Source organism: Buceros rhinoceros, unplaced genomic scaffold (genome assembly GCF_000710305.1).
Source record: "Buceros rhinoceros silvestris isolate BGI_N320 unplaced genomic scaffold, ASM71030v1 scaffold9664, whole genome shotgun sequence".
Taxonomy (NCBI): Eukaryota; Metazoa; Chordata; class Aves; order Bucerotiformes; family Bucerotidae; genus Buceros; species Buceros rhinoceros.
Window position 1 is genome coordinate 34,626 of NW_010410039.1, and position 13,463 is coordinate 48,088.

The 13,463-nt window shown below is 42.0% G+C and overlaps 1 protein-coding gene across 1 annotated transcript; it reads left to right on the top strand.

Annotated features, from left to right (window-relative positions):
• The first annotated feature begins 4,954 nt into the window (after positions 1-4,954).
• On the top strand, positions 4,955-12,510 carry LOC104492847 (cell surface glycoprotein CD200 receptor 1-B-like). Its single transcript, XM_010135450.1, has 6 exons — positions 4,955-5,021; positions 5,819-6,127; positions 7,483-7,731; positions 9,694-9,789; positions 11,088-11,134; positions 12,403-12,510. The coding sequence occupies exons 1-6, from the start codon at positions 4,955-4,957 to the stop codon at positions 12,508-12,510; spliced, it is 876 nt and encodes a 291-aa protein (XP_010133752.1).
• Positions 12,511-13,463: the final 953 nt, after the last annotated feature.

Consider the following 13,463-nt stretch of genomic DNA (forward strand, 5'->3'; position numbering starts at 1 on the left):
TGTAGCCAAAGCTGGACTTTCTTTCGGCCGCTGATCAGAAACCTATAGTGCCCGTTTCCTTGTCTTTGCCAGGTCAATTCCATCTACCTCTTTCACAAGAAATACCCGAAGTCCTTTTACATGCAGACAGTGTCTGCTTTTGCAGGGCTCATTGCCTTATTTGGGGGAATCATCCTGATCAAAGGGGCTTGTTGGAAGCCTGTATAGTTCAAAGGAGTCTCCCGTGTATGCCTTTAGATGTATTTTTGTAATTTCTTCAGCCAGGGGCTATTTATCATTGCAGAAGTCATAAACTAGCTCTGACAATAAACCAGGTAGGAGCAATGCGCAACCCAGATTTCTAGTGACGGAGACTTTGCAAACAGACCAGATAACTTCTCCTGCTGGAGGAAGGGCTGTGAAGTAAAGAACTCTTGGCTCTCCAGGCAGGGAGCTGAAGAGCAAAAGAAATGAGGAAAACTGGTGAGGCAGCGCTGCCAGCACTGTTTTGCCTTCCTATCTCCACTTTGAAGACAGCTGCTTGACTCTAGGCCCCAGGGCTGGAGACATCCCCTCTTTGGGAAATGAGGAAGGCGATGCTGGGGCTGAGCCAGGCCACACCATGGAGCTGGATGCCCTGCTGTGGGGTGAATTTTAACGGCTGCCTGCTGCTGTATGTGTGTGTGTTGGTGAAGAGGATTGTGTGTGTGTGCCAGTGGTGAGGAAATGCTGTGAATGCCTGCACAAGCTGCAGTTTTTGGGAGTGGTACCCCTGGCAGCTGCTCTACTGAAAAAGTGCACTTTTATAAGAGATTTATATGGAAAAATGGTATATTAACAGTGATGCAACCTCATTAGCTGAGCATCCCTGCTAACCTTGTCACTTAAGTGCAACAGTGCTAAATCTGTGTGCGTAGTGTTCTACCTCTCTATGTTGATTTTTATAAATATACATAGATGTAGCAACACGCACACAGACACAGCCTCAGCACAGATACTTTCAGCAAATTCAGATGTTTTACATGTATTTTAAGTGGGTCCATAGCTGTGCACTCTGGCACGGGCTGTACAGGGCAGGGGCTGGGAAGGAGGCTGTGGTCTGTGGCATGGCTGCATGCAGCAAAGACCTTGTGGTGATGAGCATGAAGCTTCCTGAGTCCGCTTCTGACACTTCCTGCACACTCTGTGCTAGCTGACTTTTTGTGCATCTTATTTCCCTCTCTCTTGCTTTTTTTAAACTACCTTGTGTCAACTTTTCACACAGCACCTTAGGTCATTGAATAAGGAGCCTGGATTCCTGATGTGCACATTCTCCCAGCCTGGAGCAGGCATTTCTCTGGACTCTGGACTCTGTCCTCAGGAACTTCCCCTCTGGGCTGTAATTTAAGCCACTGTGGAAAGGTGGAAAATGGAGACCTTTTACCAGCAATGCCCATAGTCCCATGAAAGCATGAACATTTGAGGGAGCTGGCCTGAGCTCATGTCGCATTTTCCACCTGTAGACCACTGGTCTACAGAAAGGGCAGGCAGTTCAGGCGGCACAACCCTAAATAAGGACATGCAGTAGGACTGGGCTTCCCCTGACAACTTTACTTTTCTGCGTCATTCTCCCTCGCATTGAGTGTACAAGCTGCCAGAAGTGCTGCTAACCAACTGCAGGGCAGGAAAGAAACGGGGTGAGCATGTTTCACTGGAAACCACTGTGGAGAATTTTTCTAAACCACTAAGTGACACAGAGGTAAGGTGTTAAGATAGTCCTAAACTGAGATAGTTCTCACTTCCTTGCAACTGTATCTGAGTCCCTCATGAGGTCAGAGTGGGAGGGGAGCTCCAGATACATCTCTGCAGTTCCCTGGTGCGCAGGAGCTGCCTTGTAAGCAGCCCCTGGGACTGGCATCCACGTTGGACTGGCTGTGTGCACTAACATCTCTGTACTCATCCCCAGGACTGCGAGTGGCACATGCTGGCACTGCTGCTGTTCGTCTCCCAGGCTCCTGTGGCCCGAGGCCTCCCCTCCAGGCTGACAAGCGGGAAACTTTCCTTCAGCCTCAGCATTCGTTGGGATGAATCCAAGCGTGAGTGGTGCCGTTCCCCAGCTGGAAGGCTGAGACTAACGGAAGAGTGACGCACATATTGCATGGTCGTGTGCCAGCCACCGCTGTCAAGGCTGAGTAAAAATTTTAATTTATTTTAATGTAGTTATTGAGGCATTTTAATTCCATCAAAGGAATTATTTACACAAGGCAACCTACAAATATTCTTTTGCCACTTTTAAATGAATTTTATTCAGCTTTGCTTGGTTTCTCCGTTTTGTGTTTTACTTTGAGATTTTCTTCTCGCTTACAGCCATGAGTATTCAAGGATTGCGAACCTTAAAAACTGCAGTTTAAATTCTGCATTTCATACATGAATATTTAAATAGAATAATATACTCTGTTCTTTCTGTAAGGCCCCATTTTTAATCCTTAATGCCTGTTCTTCTGAACAAATAAACCCCATATATAGGAAACTTGCATGTATTTAAAAAAAAAAGATAGTTCTCTGGGACAAGTTCCAATATGACAATATTCTGTTTATGAATATTTATAGATCTATCAAAATTGGTGAGTATTGAATTTGCTGATAAACATTATGGAGGGCTTTTTTTACTTTTCCCTTGAAAGAGACTGGAACATTATTTGCAAATTGGGTCAAATTCAGTACATAATTCTGGTCAAAACCCATCTTTTTTCTTTTCTGGTTAAAAACAAATGTTCATACTTTCAAACTTTTTGACTGAAAGCAACTTTTGCATCTATAATTTATCCGAATTGCCAAAACCCCCAAACCAACCCCCCCCAATCTTTTGACAGCATTGAATAATATGAAACAAACCAAAATATTTAATTTGTGGCAAAGATTTCAAGTGAATAAAATTAAATTTGGGAGCTCTTTAATGTAAGAGTAACATTGCCTGTTGCATGTTACTGGCAGAATACTGGTTGACGTGATTGCACCAGCATTGCTTCCAGGTCGCAAGGAAAGATTTTCATCCAGGTGCATCAGTGTTTTGTTCGAACTGTGAAGAAAACCATCAGGCCATTGTCTGAATGTGCAGACATATCCCTGTGTTTAAGAAAATACTATTGCCTCTTGCACTTGGCTCACACACGTAGCAGCATTTGTTCTTTCTGTGCCACAAACCAGAACGTGTGGCCGTGTTCCGGTTTTTCTTCTGTGCACCAGGTGTCCTCACCTGATATATTTTACATTTAAAATGAAGTTTTTTAGTGCTGCATAGTTGAAGGCTGTTACTTGTGCAGCAGTTAATACCAGATGAGGACTTAGGTTTCTATGTGAACAGTGAACCCGGCTGCCTTTCCTCCTCTTCTCAGCACATGCGGAGAAGCATGCTTAGATTTAGATATGTGTGTGAACAGTCTGGGATCTAAATAGCCCAGAAGGAAAGTCCTGCTGCAACACATAGGACATTGCACAAAGATATTTGCTTGTCTGGTGTGTGCTGGGTTTTGACTTAGGAATGAAAACAGTGTATCAGTATTTCCTATGGGGTAGAAATACCATTTTCCAGTCATCTCTAGCTGTGGGTGACTGATTCAGAAAGTAAATGATTAAAGAGGTAAAATGGAGTCATAAAGGAGAGAATGACAAAAGGGCTAGCAAGAAGACAAGCTGAGGGAACGCAGAGGTGAGTGATAGAAAATGAGATAGCCTTACAGGCAGGGAGCCTCAAGACAGAAGTGCAGCCACTGACTTGTGACAGTAACATCAGAAAACCGCACTCAGGACATGACTACTGTAGTGTTGTGGAAACAGATATACACTATGAGACCTCAGCTTTAGCCCCCAGCTGCCTGGAGGCACAGCAGTGCATTGGTTGTGAACCTTTCTGCTGTGACAGAACCAGCATGAATCCACGATCAGCTGCAGTCCTTGAGACCCGAGCAGAAGAGGTTGGGAGTTTGATGGTGGGAGTGTGTATGTATATTGTTCAGTACAGTGTAGTGCAAGTTTGTCATGCCAAATCGGGGTCACTTATGTATGATATAGTTGTATCAGTGATGTTCTTAGCCAAACCCATGTTCGTGCAACAGCTGAATGGGTTTTCATCAAAATTCCCCTCTGAGAACCATACATATTTTGATTGGAAAGCTTTTGGATAGCATGGTGTTTTACTTATTTGTGTGAACCGGAAAACAAGGTGTTGGGATGACAGCACCATCTCAATCTTACCAATGAACCACTGCCCTTTTGCCAAAAAGGAGCTAGCAATTTATAAGATACAGCTTGTTAAAGAGTATACATAATTGTAGAATTGCATGAGTTACTAGATGCCTCTTAGTTCACTGTGTTTATGAAAGCAGGAAACAAACTCACATGTTTTTGATCTCTTTTGATCTCTATTTGATCTCAATAGGACAGTTGCCCTTTTTGTTCTGCTACAGAAGTGGAGTTACCCTTCAAGACATTGGAAGTATGCAAGGGCTAGGAATCATTTCGTTGTCACGTAGCTGATGAAGTCTAGATCCTGAATTTTCCTATACACGCTGTTAATTTCATTTTTTAGAAAGAGCTGTAATGTGTGAATGTTTGCTCTTGCAAAACCTCTTTTTCATCTTCTGCAGGTAAGTCTGTGAAGTGGCAGCAAGAGGTCTGTAGGTATTTTTATCTTTGTGCTAGCTAGCTGGGCATGAATGGTGATCAGCCAGAGATGCCTGTAAAACAGTATCAGAGATCCTGGATTTTTAAAACTTTTTTGTAAACAGTAGTAGGTTTTTTTTTTTTAACCCCTTTTTGCTTTGCTTTCTTCAGTAGAAGAATAATACTTTACATGGGATCTTGTTGAAACTTCTGTTTTCAAAGGAAACAGAGGTTTTACTATGTGTTCTCTTTGAAGGTATTTGTACAAGTGTTTGTGACTACATGCCATTTTCTTTGCCTTCACTTTCTGCAGTGCTCACTCCTTCTGCTAAAGATGGCTCAGACATGGGCGGTTCTGGCTGCACTTCTTTTCTTGCTAATCAGTCTGGTTGAAGGGCTAGGTAAGTGAGAACAATCCAAAACTACATGTAGCCTTCTTTGCTTCTCTGCTATTTCCAGCTCACCTGTACATTGAAACTTGACAGTTCACCAGGGGAAACTTCGCCTATAGTTTAATGTGAATGCAAAGAGTGATGTCACCTCAGCTAGCAAAATAATCATGGCTTGCAGAGTGGCACAGGATGATATATCTGATAGGAATCCAACACTGATCATCTGAACACCCATCTCCTGTTCAACTAGGACAATATCAGAAGAGCTATGATTTCCGGTAGAAAAGGGATCTATATATGCCCCTTGCTAAATATGCCTCATGAACTACTGCACCAAGTGATCTTGGGTTTTAATCTTGTTACAGGTGTATGTTCCACTGCTATCCCCAGTTTTACTTGTACTTTAACCAAGGCATCTAATTCAGTAACACAATTTTTTTTAAAGTAGTTTCTTTACCCTTAAGGGTTAATCTTACCCTCCCCCTGTTTTTCAAAGCCCATATTAAATTGGTAGAACTCTGTTGCCCAAAAAAAGGTGGAGGAATTGCAGCTCATCAGCATGCAACACATACCTACATAGTGTCCACCGTGGAAAGGCATCATCTCCACCACATTTCCAGACTTCAGGAAGCTAGGCCTGGAAATTGAATCTTACTTATATGTGTCTGCACACAGCAATATGTTCCCAAGGCTGCCAGTATATTAAGGAAGCAGAGATTTTTAAGTGTGATGGTGAAGTCAAGAGTTTCCTATGCTTTGACAATGTCTGTAGCATAATTTTTAATGCCTTTTTTCTTCTTATGTAGCTTACAGCACGGTGAGTGTGGAGGCTGGTCATGAGGCTGTGTTGAGTTGCCCTTACGTCTCCAACGTGTCTTTGCTAATGGTAACATGGAAGATGAAATGCAGCAGTTGCTGCTTGTTGGCCTATAGAAGCGATAGCAATGAGACGAGGAAGTTAAACTGCAGTGAGAGGATGATGTGGAAACATTCACCTGACACTGACCTAGCTCTTCGTATTTACCCTGTGAACCTTGGTGATGAGGGAAATTACACCTGTGAAATTGCCAACAGTGAAGGAAATTTTCTTTTTTTCTCTTCTCTGACTGTCATAGGTAAGATACAGCTTGTGTGTGTGTGTGGAGTTTGTTGGTTTGTTTGGGATTTTTTGTGTGTGTGTAGATAAAAATGATTTGATGGTAAAAGACCAAATTCATTTTGCATGCATCTGAAATTGAAAATAAAAAAGTGAACTGATTTAGTCTGGCTATTTGGAGAGGGGGAAAAGGCACAAAGAGTAACGCAGTAGGGCTTGGCTGTTCTATGGAGAAGTCATCTGGAGAGTTTGTGTTCATTTTTTTAACTTCTTTTAACTCATCAACAGGGGAGCTTTTAAAATGCACAAACCCAACAGTCTGCATAGTTTCTGAGAGAGTTCTTTGGGTGTTACATGGGATTTGAATGTTGTGTGCATGTTCACACAACCAGGAGTATACACTCTTGGTTAAGTTAACGCAAACAGAAGATACCAAATAAATATTGCTGAGCAAGAGGATCCTGACTTCACTGTGGATTTTGATTCAATGTGGGTTTTATCTAGGTAAGAGCTGAATAGGAAAGAAGCAAGAATTTCAGGACAGCATCTGGAAATATTTCAGTCTTCCAGAAACACTGAAAGTTGTCTATAAGACTGCATCACTAAAATAAAAATGAAATTAGTCTATTTTCAACCTAGGCAGGAACAAAAGAATATTAGGAAACATAATACCTACATCAAATCATCATTTTCAGATGATCATGTAAACTATTTCCAGGTTTCCGTAAGCCTCAGGAGAAGATTTTGTGTTCTAGGCATATTCATTTTTAGTGATACTCAAGAGGCTTATAGGAAATTAATTTTGGAACTCTACAATTGCTAATATTAATTTTTGTCACTTGATTTGTTGTTGTTCCCTTCAGGGCTTTGCCCTTTGGATGATGGCTTATGTATTGTCTGAGCTTTTGTCAAATGCAGAACATGAGTCATTGGACTTCAGACAGAACACTGTTGTCTGATTCCTCCTTTATTTTCCTACTGTCAAATTCTTGATTCTACCTCCCCAATATCCTAAATATTTTAGGTGGAGCTTCAGCAAGCTGTGTTTTCTTCAGTATGTGCACTGCTGTACTTAATAAATCTTCATTTAATTCACCCCTCTCTGACATCCCATCTTGTCCTGTTATACTGTAGTCACCTTTCAGAAGGGATGAGGAACTGCTTTTAGATGCAGCTAGCTAGTTTTGGAGATGTTCACCTCAGACTTTTGATGTATTTTTGACCCTAAAATTGTTGGTGCTAATATTCCAAAGTATTAAAAAACTCTTGAAATTTATGCAAACTAAAAAATACCACCTATTTTTCAGTTTCTCATTTGGTTATTTTCTAATGAACTAGACATAATGGTAATGGCCTTTTTTTCATCTTCTATAGTTCCTCCTGCAGTGACTCTAACCTGGGACAAGAGTGGGATGGCTGTCTGTCAAGCATCTGCTGGAAAGCCAGCTGCTAACGTTTCCTGGATCCCTGCAAGCAACCACATCACTGAGGAAGAAGTCCATCACTCCAATGGAACAGTGACCAGAGTGAGCTACATAGGCTGGGTCAACAGCACACTTCCCACTGTCACCTGCCTGGTTACCCACCCAGCTACAAACCAGACTCTGTCCCTACACCTGTCATGTAAATAACATTGTTCTGTAATTGCTCTTTATCATACTCTTGGGCCTCTTTCTGCTGTTCTGTGTAGCTGTCCCCACTGAATGCCAGGGCTCTACAGATGGTTTAGTGGGGTTGTAAACCGAAGTCCTAGTGCATGTTGATAGAGAAATTAATAATTTTGAGTTAGTTGAAAACAAATGTTTCATGGCATTGTATGGAGAAACTTTCAGTGCATGCTTCTTTCTATCCTTGTTCTCTTTTACAAGAGTTCCTCATTCTGCTTTTGGTGGGTTCACCTTCGCTGACCACCAAGTGGTCAAGCTGCTCTGTCACTCCCCCTCCCCAACAAGATGGGGGGAGGAAAGAAATGAAAAGCTCATGGGTCAAGATAAGGACAGGGAGGTCACTCACCAAATACTGTCACGGGAAAAACAGACTCAGCTTGGGGACATTAATTTAATGTATTGCCAACCAAATTAGAGTAGGATAATGAGAAATAAGAACAAATCTAAAAGTACCTGCCCCCCACCCCTCCCTTCTTCCTGGGTTCAGCATCACTCCCAACTTCTTTACCTCCTTGCCCTGAATGGTGCAGGGAATGAGAGTTGTGGTCAGTTCAAAACACTTAATCTCTGCCATTCCTTCCTCCTCACAGCCTTCCCCTGCTCCAGCGTGGGGTCCCACCTATGGGAAACTGTCTTTCATGAGCTTCTCCAGTGTGGGTCCTTCCTGCAGGCAGCAGTTCTTCATGAACTGCTTCAGCACGGGTCCTTTCGAGTCCTTCAGCAATGAACTGCTCCAGCATGAGTCCCCTGCAGGGTCACAGGCCCTGCCAGAAATCCTGCTCAAGCGTAGGCTCCTCTCCATTGGGTCACAGGTCCTATCAGAGGCCTGATGCAGTGTGGGGCATCTCCACTGCGTCACAGCTTCATTCAGGGTGCATCAACCTGCTCTGGTGTGGACATCCTTGGGCTGCAGGGAACAACCTTGCATTATCATGGTCTTGTCCACAGGTTGTGGGGGAATCTCTGCTCCAGTGCCTGAAGCACTTCCTGCCTCTCCTTCTTCAGTGACCTTGGTGTCTGTAGGGCTGTTTCTCTCACGTGTTTTCACTCCTCTCTCCCAGCTGCTGTTGCACAGCAGTTTTTACCCATTCTTAAATGTGATATTACAGAGGTGCTACCAATATTGCTGACTGACTCATCTTTTGCCAGTGGCAGATCTGTCTTGGAGATGGCTGTCATTACTCTGTCGGACATGGGGGCAGCTTCTGGCATCTTCTTACAGAGGCCACTCCTATAGCCCCACCCCTGCCCCAAAACCTTGCCGTGCAAACCCAATACACTGCTTCAGTAACCTTTTTAACCATAGTTGACTGAAAAGTTGCTTTCAGCAGCCATTGTGATACAGCTCACTAATTTTTTATGTGAAGCTTTGAACCCCTGAAGATGAATTTTGTCCAGCTTCCCCCAGTGGTGATGGTGTGCAGAAAAATTCCTGTGACTTCCAAGTGATCTTTCCCAGGGTCAAATATAGCAGTGGGTAAAATTCTACTTCTCAGCTGGCTGTGCTGGACCTCTTAAAAGTCTATTCCAGTAGGATTTGTAAGAACAGCTAAATAAGTGAACACATCACCAAAATATCTCAGTAGAGGCATGAAGGACAGAAGTCAGCATAGACCAGTCATTTGCAGGGGTGGATGGTCAGTTCTGTTGCTGTAGGACTAATATAATTTGAAGAAAAGGAGACCATGCAGGCAGACAAGTGGAAATCCAAAGTGTGTTTGTACACGCTGCCTGGGTGTGCGAGGCAGCTTGCTATTGCTGGTTGGCAGCCAGACATCTCAGCCGTATCTCTCAGCTCATTTGAGCTGTGGGAGTAGAGGATTAGCTTGACCCTCTGGTTAAGGTAGGTAGTAACATCATCTAGTCAGTGGATACTGACATCTTTCTCTCTGACTAGCTTTCTTTTCTCATTTCTCAGACTCTTCTCCCAGGCTTCCCTATCTTGTGATAGGAGGATCTGCAAGTGTAGCTGCTGTCAGTGGTGTGACTTTATGCTTGATTTTAATGTGCAGAGGTAAGTAATCTGATGAGCCTGAGATGTATTACAGTTCCATTGCTGACTATATGCAGGTACAAGGACATGTACTATATTGCTGATAGTGGGATGGGAGCCTTAGTTATTAGGATATTGGTATGTTATATATATCTGGCAGAGTCATCCATCTTTCTGAGAGTAGGGTATGTTTTGAGTTTTTAGAATTATTTTAATTATTCAGCATTTACTGACGTAAAATTCTATACGTGAGAAGGACAGTTCACAAACTAGTCTAATGGCTAGACACAAACAAGCTCACAGTTTCCATCAGCAATCGTAAGCTTTCCCTCGAGCTATTGTAATAGGCCAAACATACACGATTCCCTCTTGCACATTCACAGTTTCTCAGGCTGTATAGATTTCATTGACATTGGGTCAAGCTCATACTGAATAATTTGATACTGAGAACTGAAATGATGGTTTGCTACTCTTTGATAAGTTGGATAAGATGGCTGTGATAGGATGTGAAGCCCATGCAGGCATAAAAGGGAAGGAAGAGGGAATAGCAGGCAGAAGGCAAGAGCGTTTTCGGGGAAGCAGGAGATGAAGAACTGGGAGAAGGCAATGTAGAGGTGGATGAATTGTAAATACAAGAAACTTGCAGAGAACCAGAGTGCCTGATTTACTAGGGCCTTCCATTGCCTTAGTGCTGCTTTAGCATCACTGCTTGTCTGGGTTTATTTTTTGTGCTCAGTGTCTTCCAGATTATTCCCCCTGCATTGGGCATATTACATTGCAGATGTATTCATGAACCAGGTGTGAACAAATAGGGTGAAAAAGGGTTGGCAAGAGGGGTCAATCAAGGGAGGTGTGCACTAGAAAAGTAGAGAAGGCAGGGTGAGGAAAACAGAGAGGAGAAGAAAATAGAAGGGCAGTTGTCATTGGCAGTGGAGGACTGACCAGTACTTGTAGCACTTTGAGGGAGCTTTTCCCTGTCACGGAATGATGTGATTCTTTGGGACAAGTGAGGAGAGGAGAAAATGTGCTCAGACAGGTTCCTTGGCCCAGCATGCCCCCACAGAACTGAGGAAAAGTGCACCTAACTGAGTCAATTCAGTCATGTCTCCCCAGGTGAATAGAAGTTTCAATGAAGGAAAAAAGGAAAACAATAGTGCGTTCAAGAGTAGAGCATAAAAATGTCCACTTAACCTATGAGTGTAACTGTATTTTGAAGAAAGTCTTTCAACAGCTGAGGCAGCTAGAGGAGAACTCTAGACATCACAGCTGTGCGTCTTGCCCTATGAAACCGTTTTAATTTCCTGACATCCTACTTTCAGGTTTCCGGATACGTAAATTGGCACATAGGTCAGCAGTACCATTTGAAGTAAGTACGTTAGTTTTTTTTTTTATTTTGGCGTGTGTTCTTTGCATTTTTTTTGTGTATTCTTCACTAAAACATGTAATTTCATTGCAACGTGTCTGCTGTGACAAAACTCCCATTTATCTCTGCGAGTGCTTGGAGGGGGGAATGAGGAACAGTGTATCTGGGACGGTGTCTACTGTTCGGATGGCTCTATCTTCATGTATATTCAGAGTATCTGAGTAATTGCTTAAGCACTAGATTGAAGGCAAAGTAGTGCATTTCCTGCCTAAGACTGCCACAAATTACATTTATTATGCCAGTGGTTAAGCTGAACTTTAAATCTCCCAAAAGTTAATGTTTTCATATTCCTGCTTCACAGAGTAATCTTAACTCTGATCGTTTCATTAAGAATGTCTGTTGTCCTTGACGGCAGAAATCTGCCTGATTAAAGAATGGATGAAAACAAACATGCATTTCACAATGAGGGAAAAGGGTGCCCTTCTTTATGCTGTATTAGAGACAAACACAGCTATGAAACTTTAATTTTTTTAAGTTGCAGTTCGAACACTCAGAAACTAGGAAAAAGCAGAGATAAATTTGCCACTGCAATTTTTACTTCCTTTCTAATTCCAGTGTTGTGATACATATTTAACAGCACGATAATACACTGCTTTTTCCTCACAGCTTCTGCTTCATTTAATGCATATTGAAAGAGCAATTACTTCATATTTTATTTTCTGCTCATGGTTAAATTAATGGCCGCGTGCCTTGCTTTTTGCAAACTAGCCAAACAGTGCTCTGAAGTTAGAATGATTAATTTCCTGATATGCCCTTCTATGGCATTCAGGACAATTTGACTGACAGGAGTGGGAGTTGCAGAGACCAAAGTCAAAAGCTTTCAGTAATTTTAGGGGCCTAAACTGGATTGCCTGTGGCCTGCCTGTTTTTTTTCAGAGAAGTTAGCATTGTTCATTATCAACTATTTTGTTGAAAATCTGACATGTCAACATTTGTTTTCAATTACATTCAGGAAAAAAAGAATTCAAAACACCATCCTCTTTAGGCTTTGTGAAGGCAGTTTTTGCATCTGTCCGTTCAGGTGTCTCCCTCTGTGCTCTACCCCTTTGCTCATGGAGCAAAGAGAAATAACTTCACAGTTCTTTTGCAAAAGTAACATTACCTACCAGGTTTCTTCTGGTCTGTTTTTTTTGTCTGGACTCTATAAGTATGATGGTTTCACAAAATCCCTCAGTGTAATATAATGGTACCTGGTTTTCTTTATATTGCAGACTAAGAACTTCAGATTCACACCATCACGTGTGAAAAGAGAAGCAGTCAAGCCTCCTGTCTCATCAGAGAGTATCTATCAGAATTACAATCCAAGAATGAACTACTAACGGTGTAGGCACAAGCAGTCCAACACCAGCTCAGCCACTAATGATACTTGGTGACTTGATCTTGTACTTCAACTGACAAATCTCAGACCTTACTGCACAGCAGGCAAGCAGAACACTCAAAGCTGCCCCACAAAAGTCTTCGTCTTTCCTGACCTGAAGACGGTGGGGGAGAGCAACCTGTTTTATTACATTATTTCTTTCTGTCTCTAAATATCAGTACAGCTCTTGAAATGTTTGAAACTTTTTAAAGACTGACTTGAGGAAATAGCTATCTAAATTTTGTTTGAAAACGGTCTCTGAGGTATGTGTTATCTTTCCTCAGTCAATAATGGACATATCTCTGTGCTAGAGTAAGACTGCTGGTGAAAATGTAGCACTTTTTTCCATTTTAGCAATTGAATTCTCTTTGCAATTTTGTGTTGGAAACCAGGAAGTGACACAGGGGCCACAAAACATAGAAGGTCAAAGAAATGCATCCAGTAGAAATAAGAGAGGGGTTTTTTCTGTGTAGATAGTTACATGTGGCAGACGACAATCTGGTATTTATCATCCTCGTTTATTTTTTAGCTTTTAATTGTCTTTTCAATTAAACTTTCTGTTTGCATTGATAATGGAAGAAAAAAGCTGATTTGAAATTGTAGTGGATATGAAAATAAGAAATAGCAATGGGCAATTTTCTAAGACTCATTTTAAAGTGAACATGCAAATATGCAAATATTTACCTAAATGATTTCTGGGGCTATTTAGGTAGATGTTTATTGGCCAGTTTCTGAGAAGCTGAGATCATAGCATGATTTTACTGGAAACAGAAGTGTTAAGCTGTGGAAAATGCAGGTGATGTGCTTACTTATAACCATCAAAAAACCCTGCTAATCAAACCATTTATTTCTTCTCATCCCCTGCCACAGACTGGTAGCTAATTTCAGTTTTCGTTCATGAGGTCTGTCAAACCT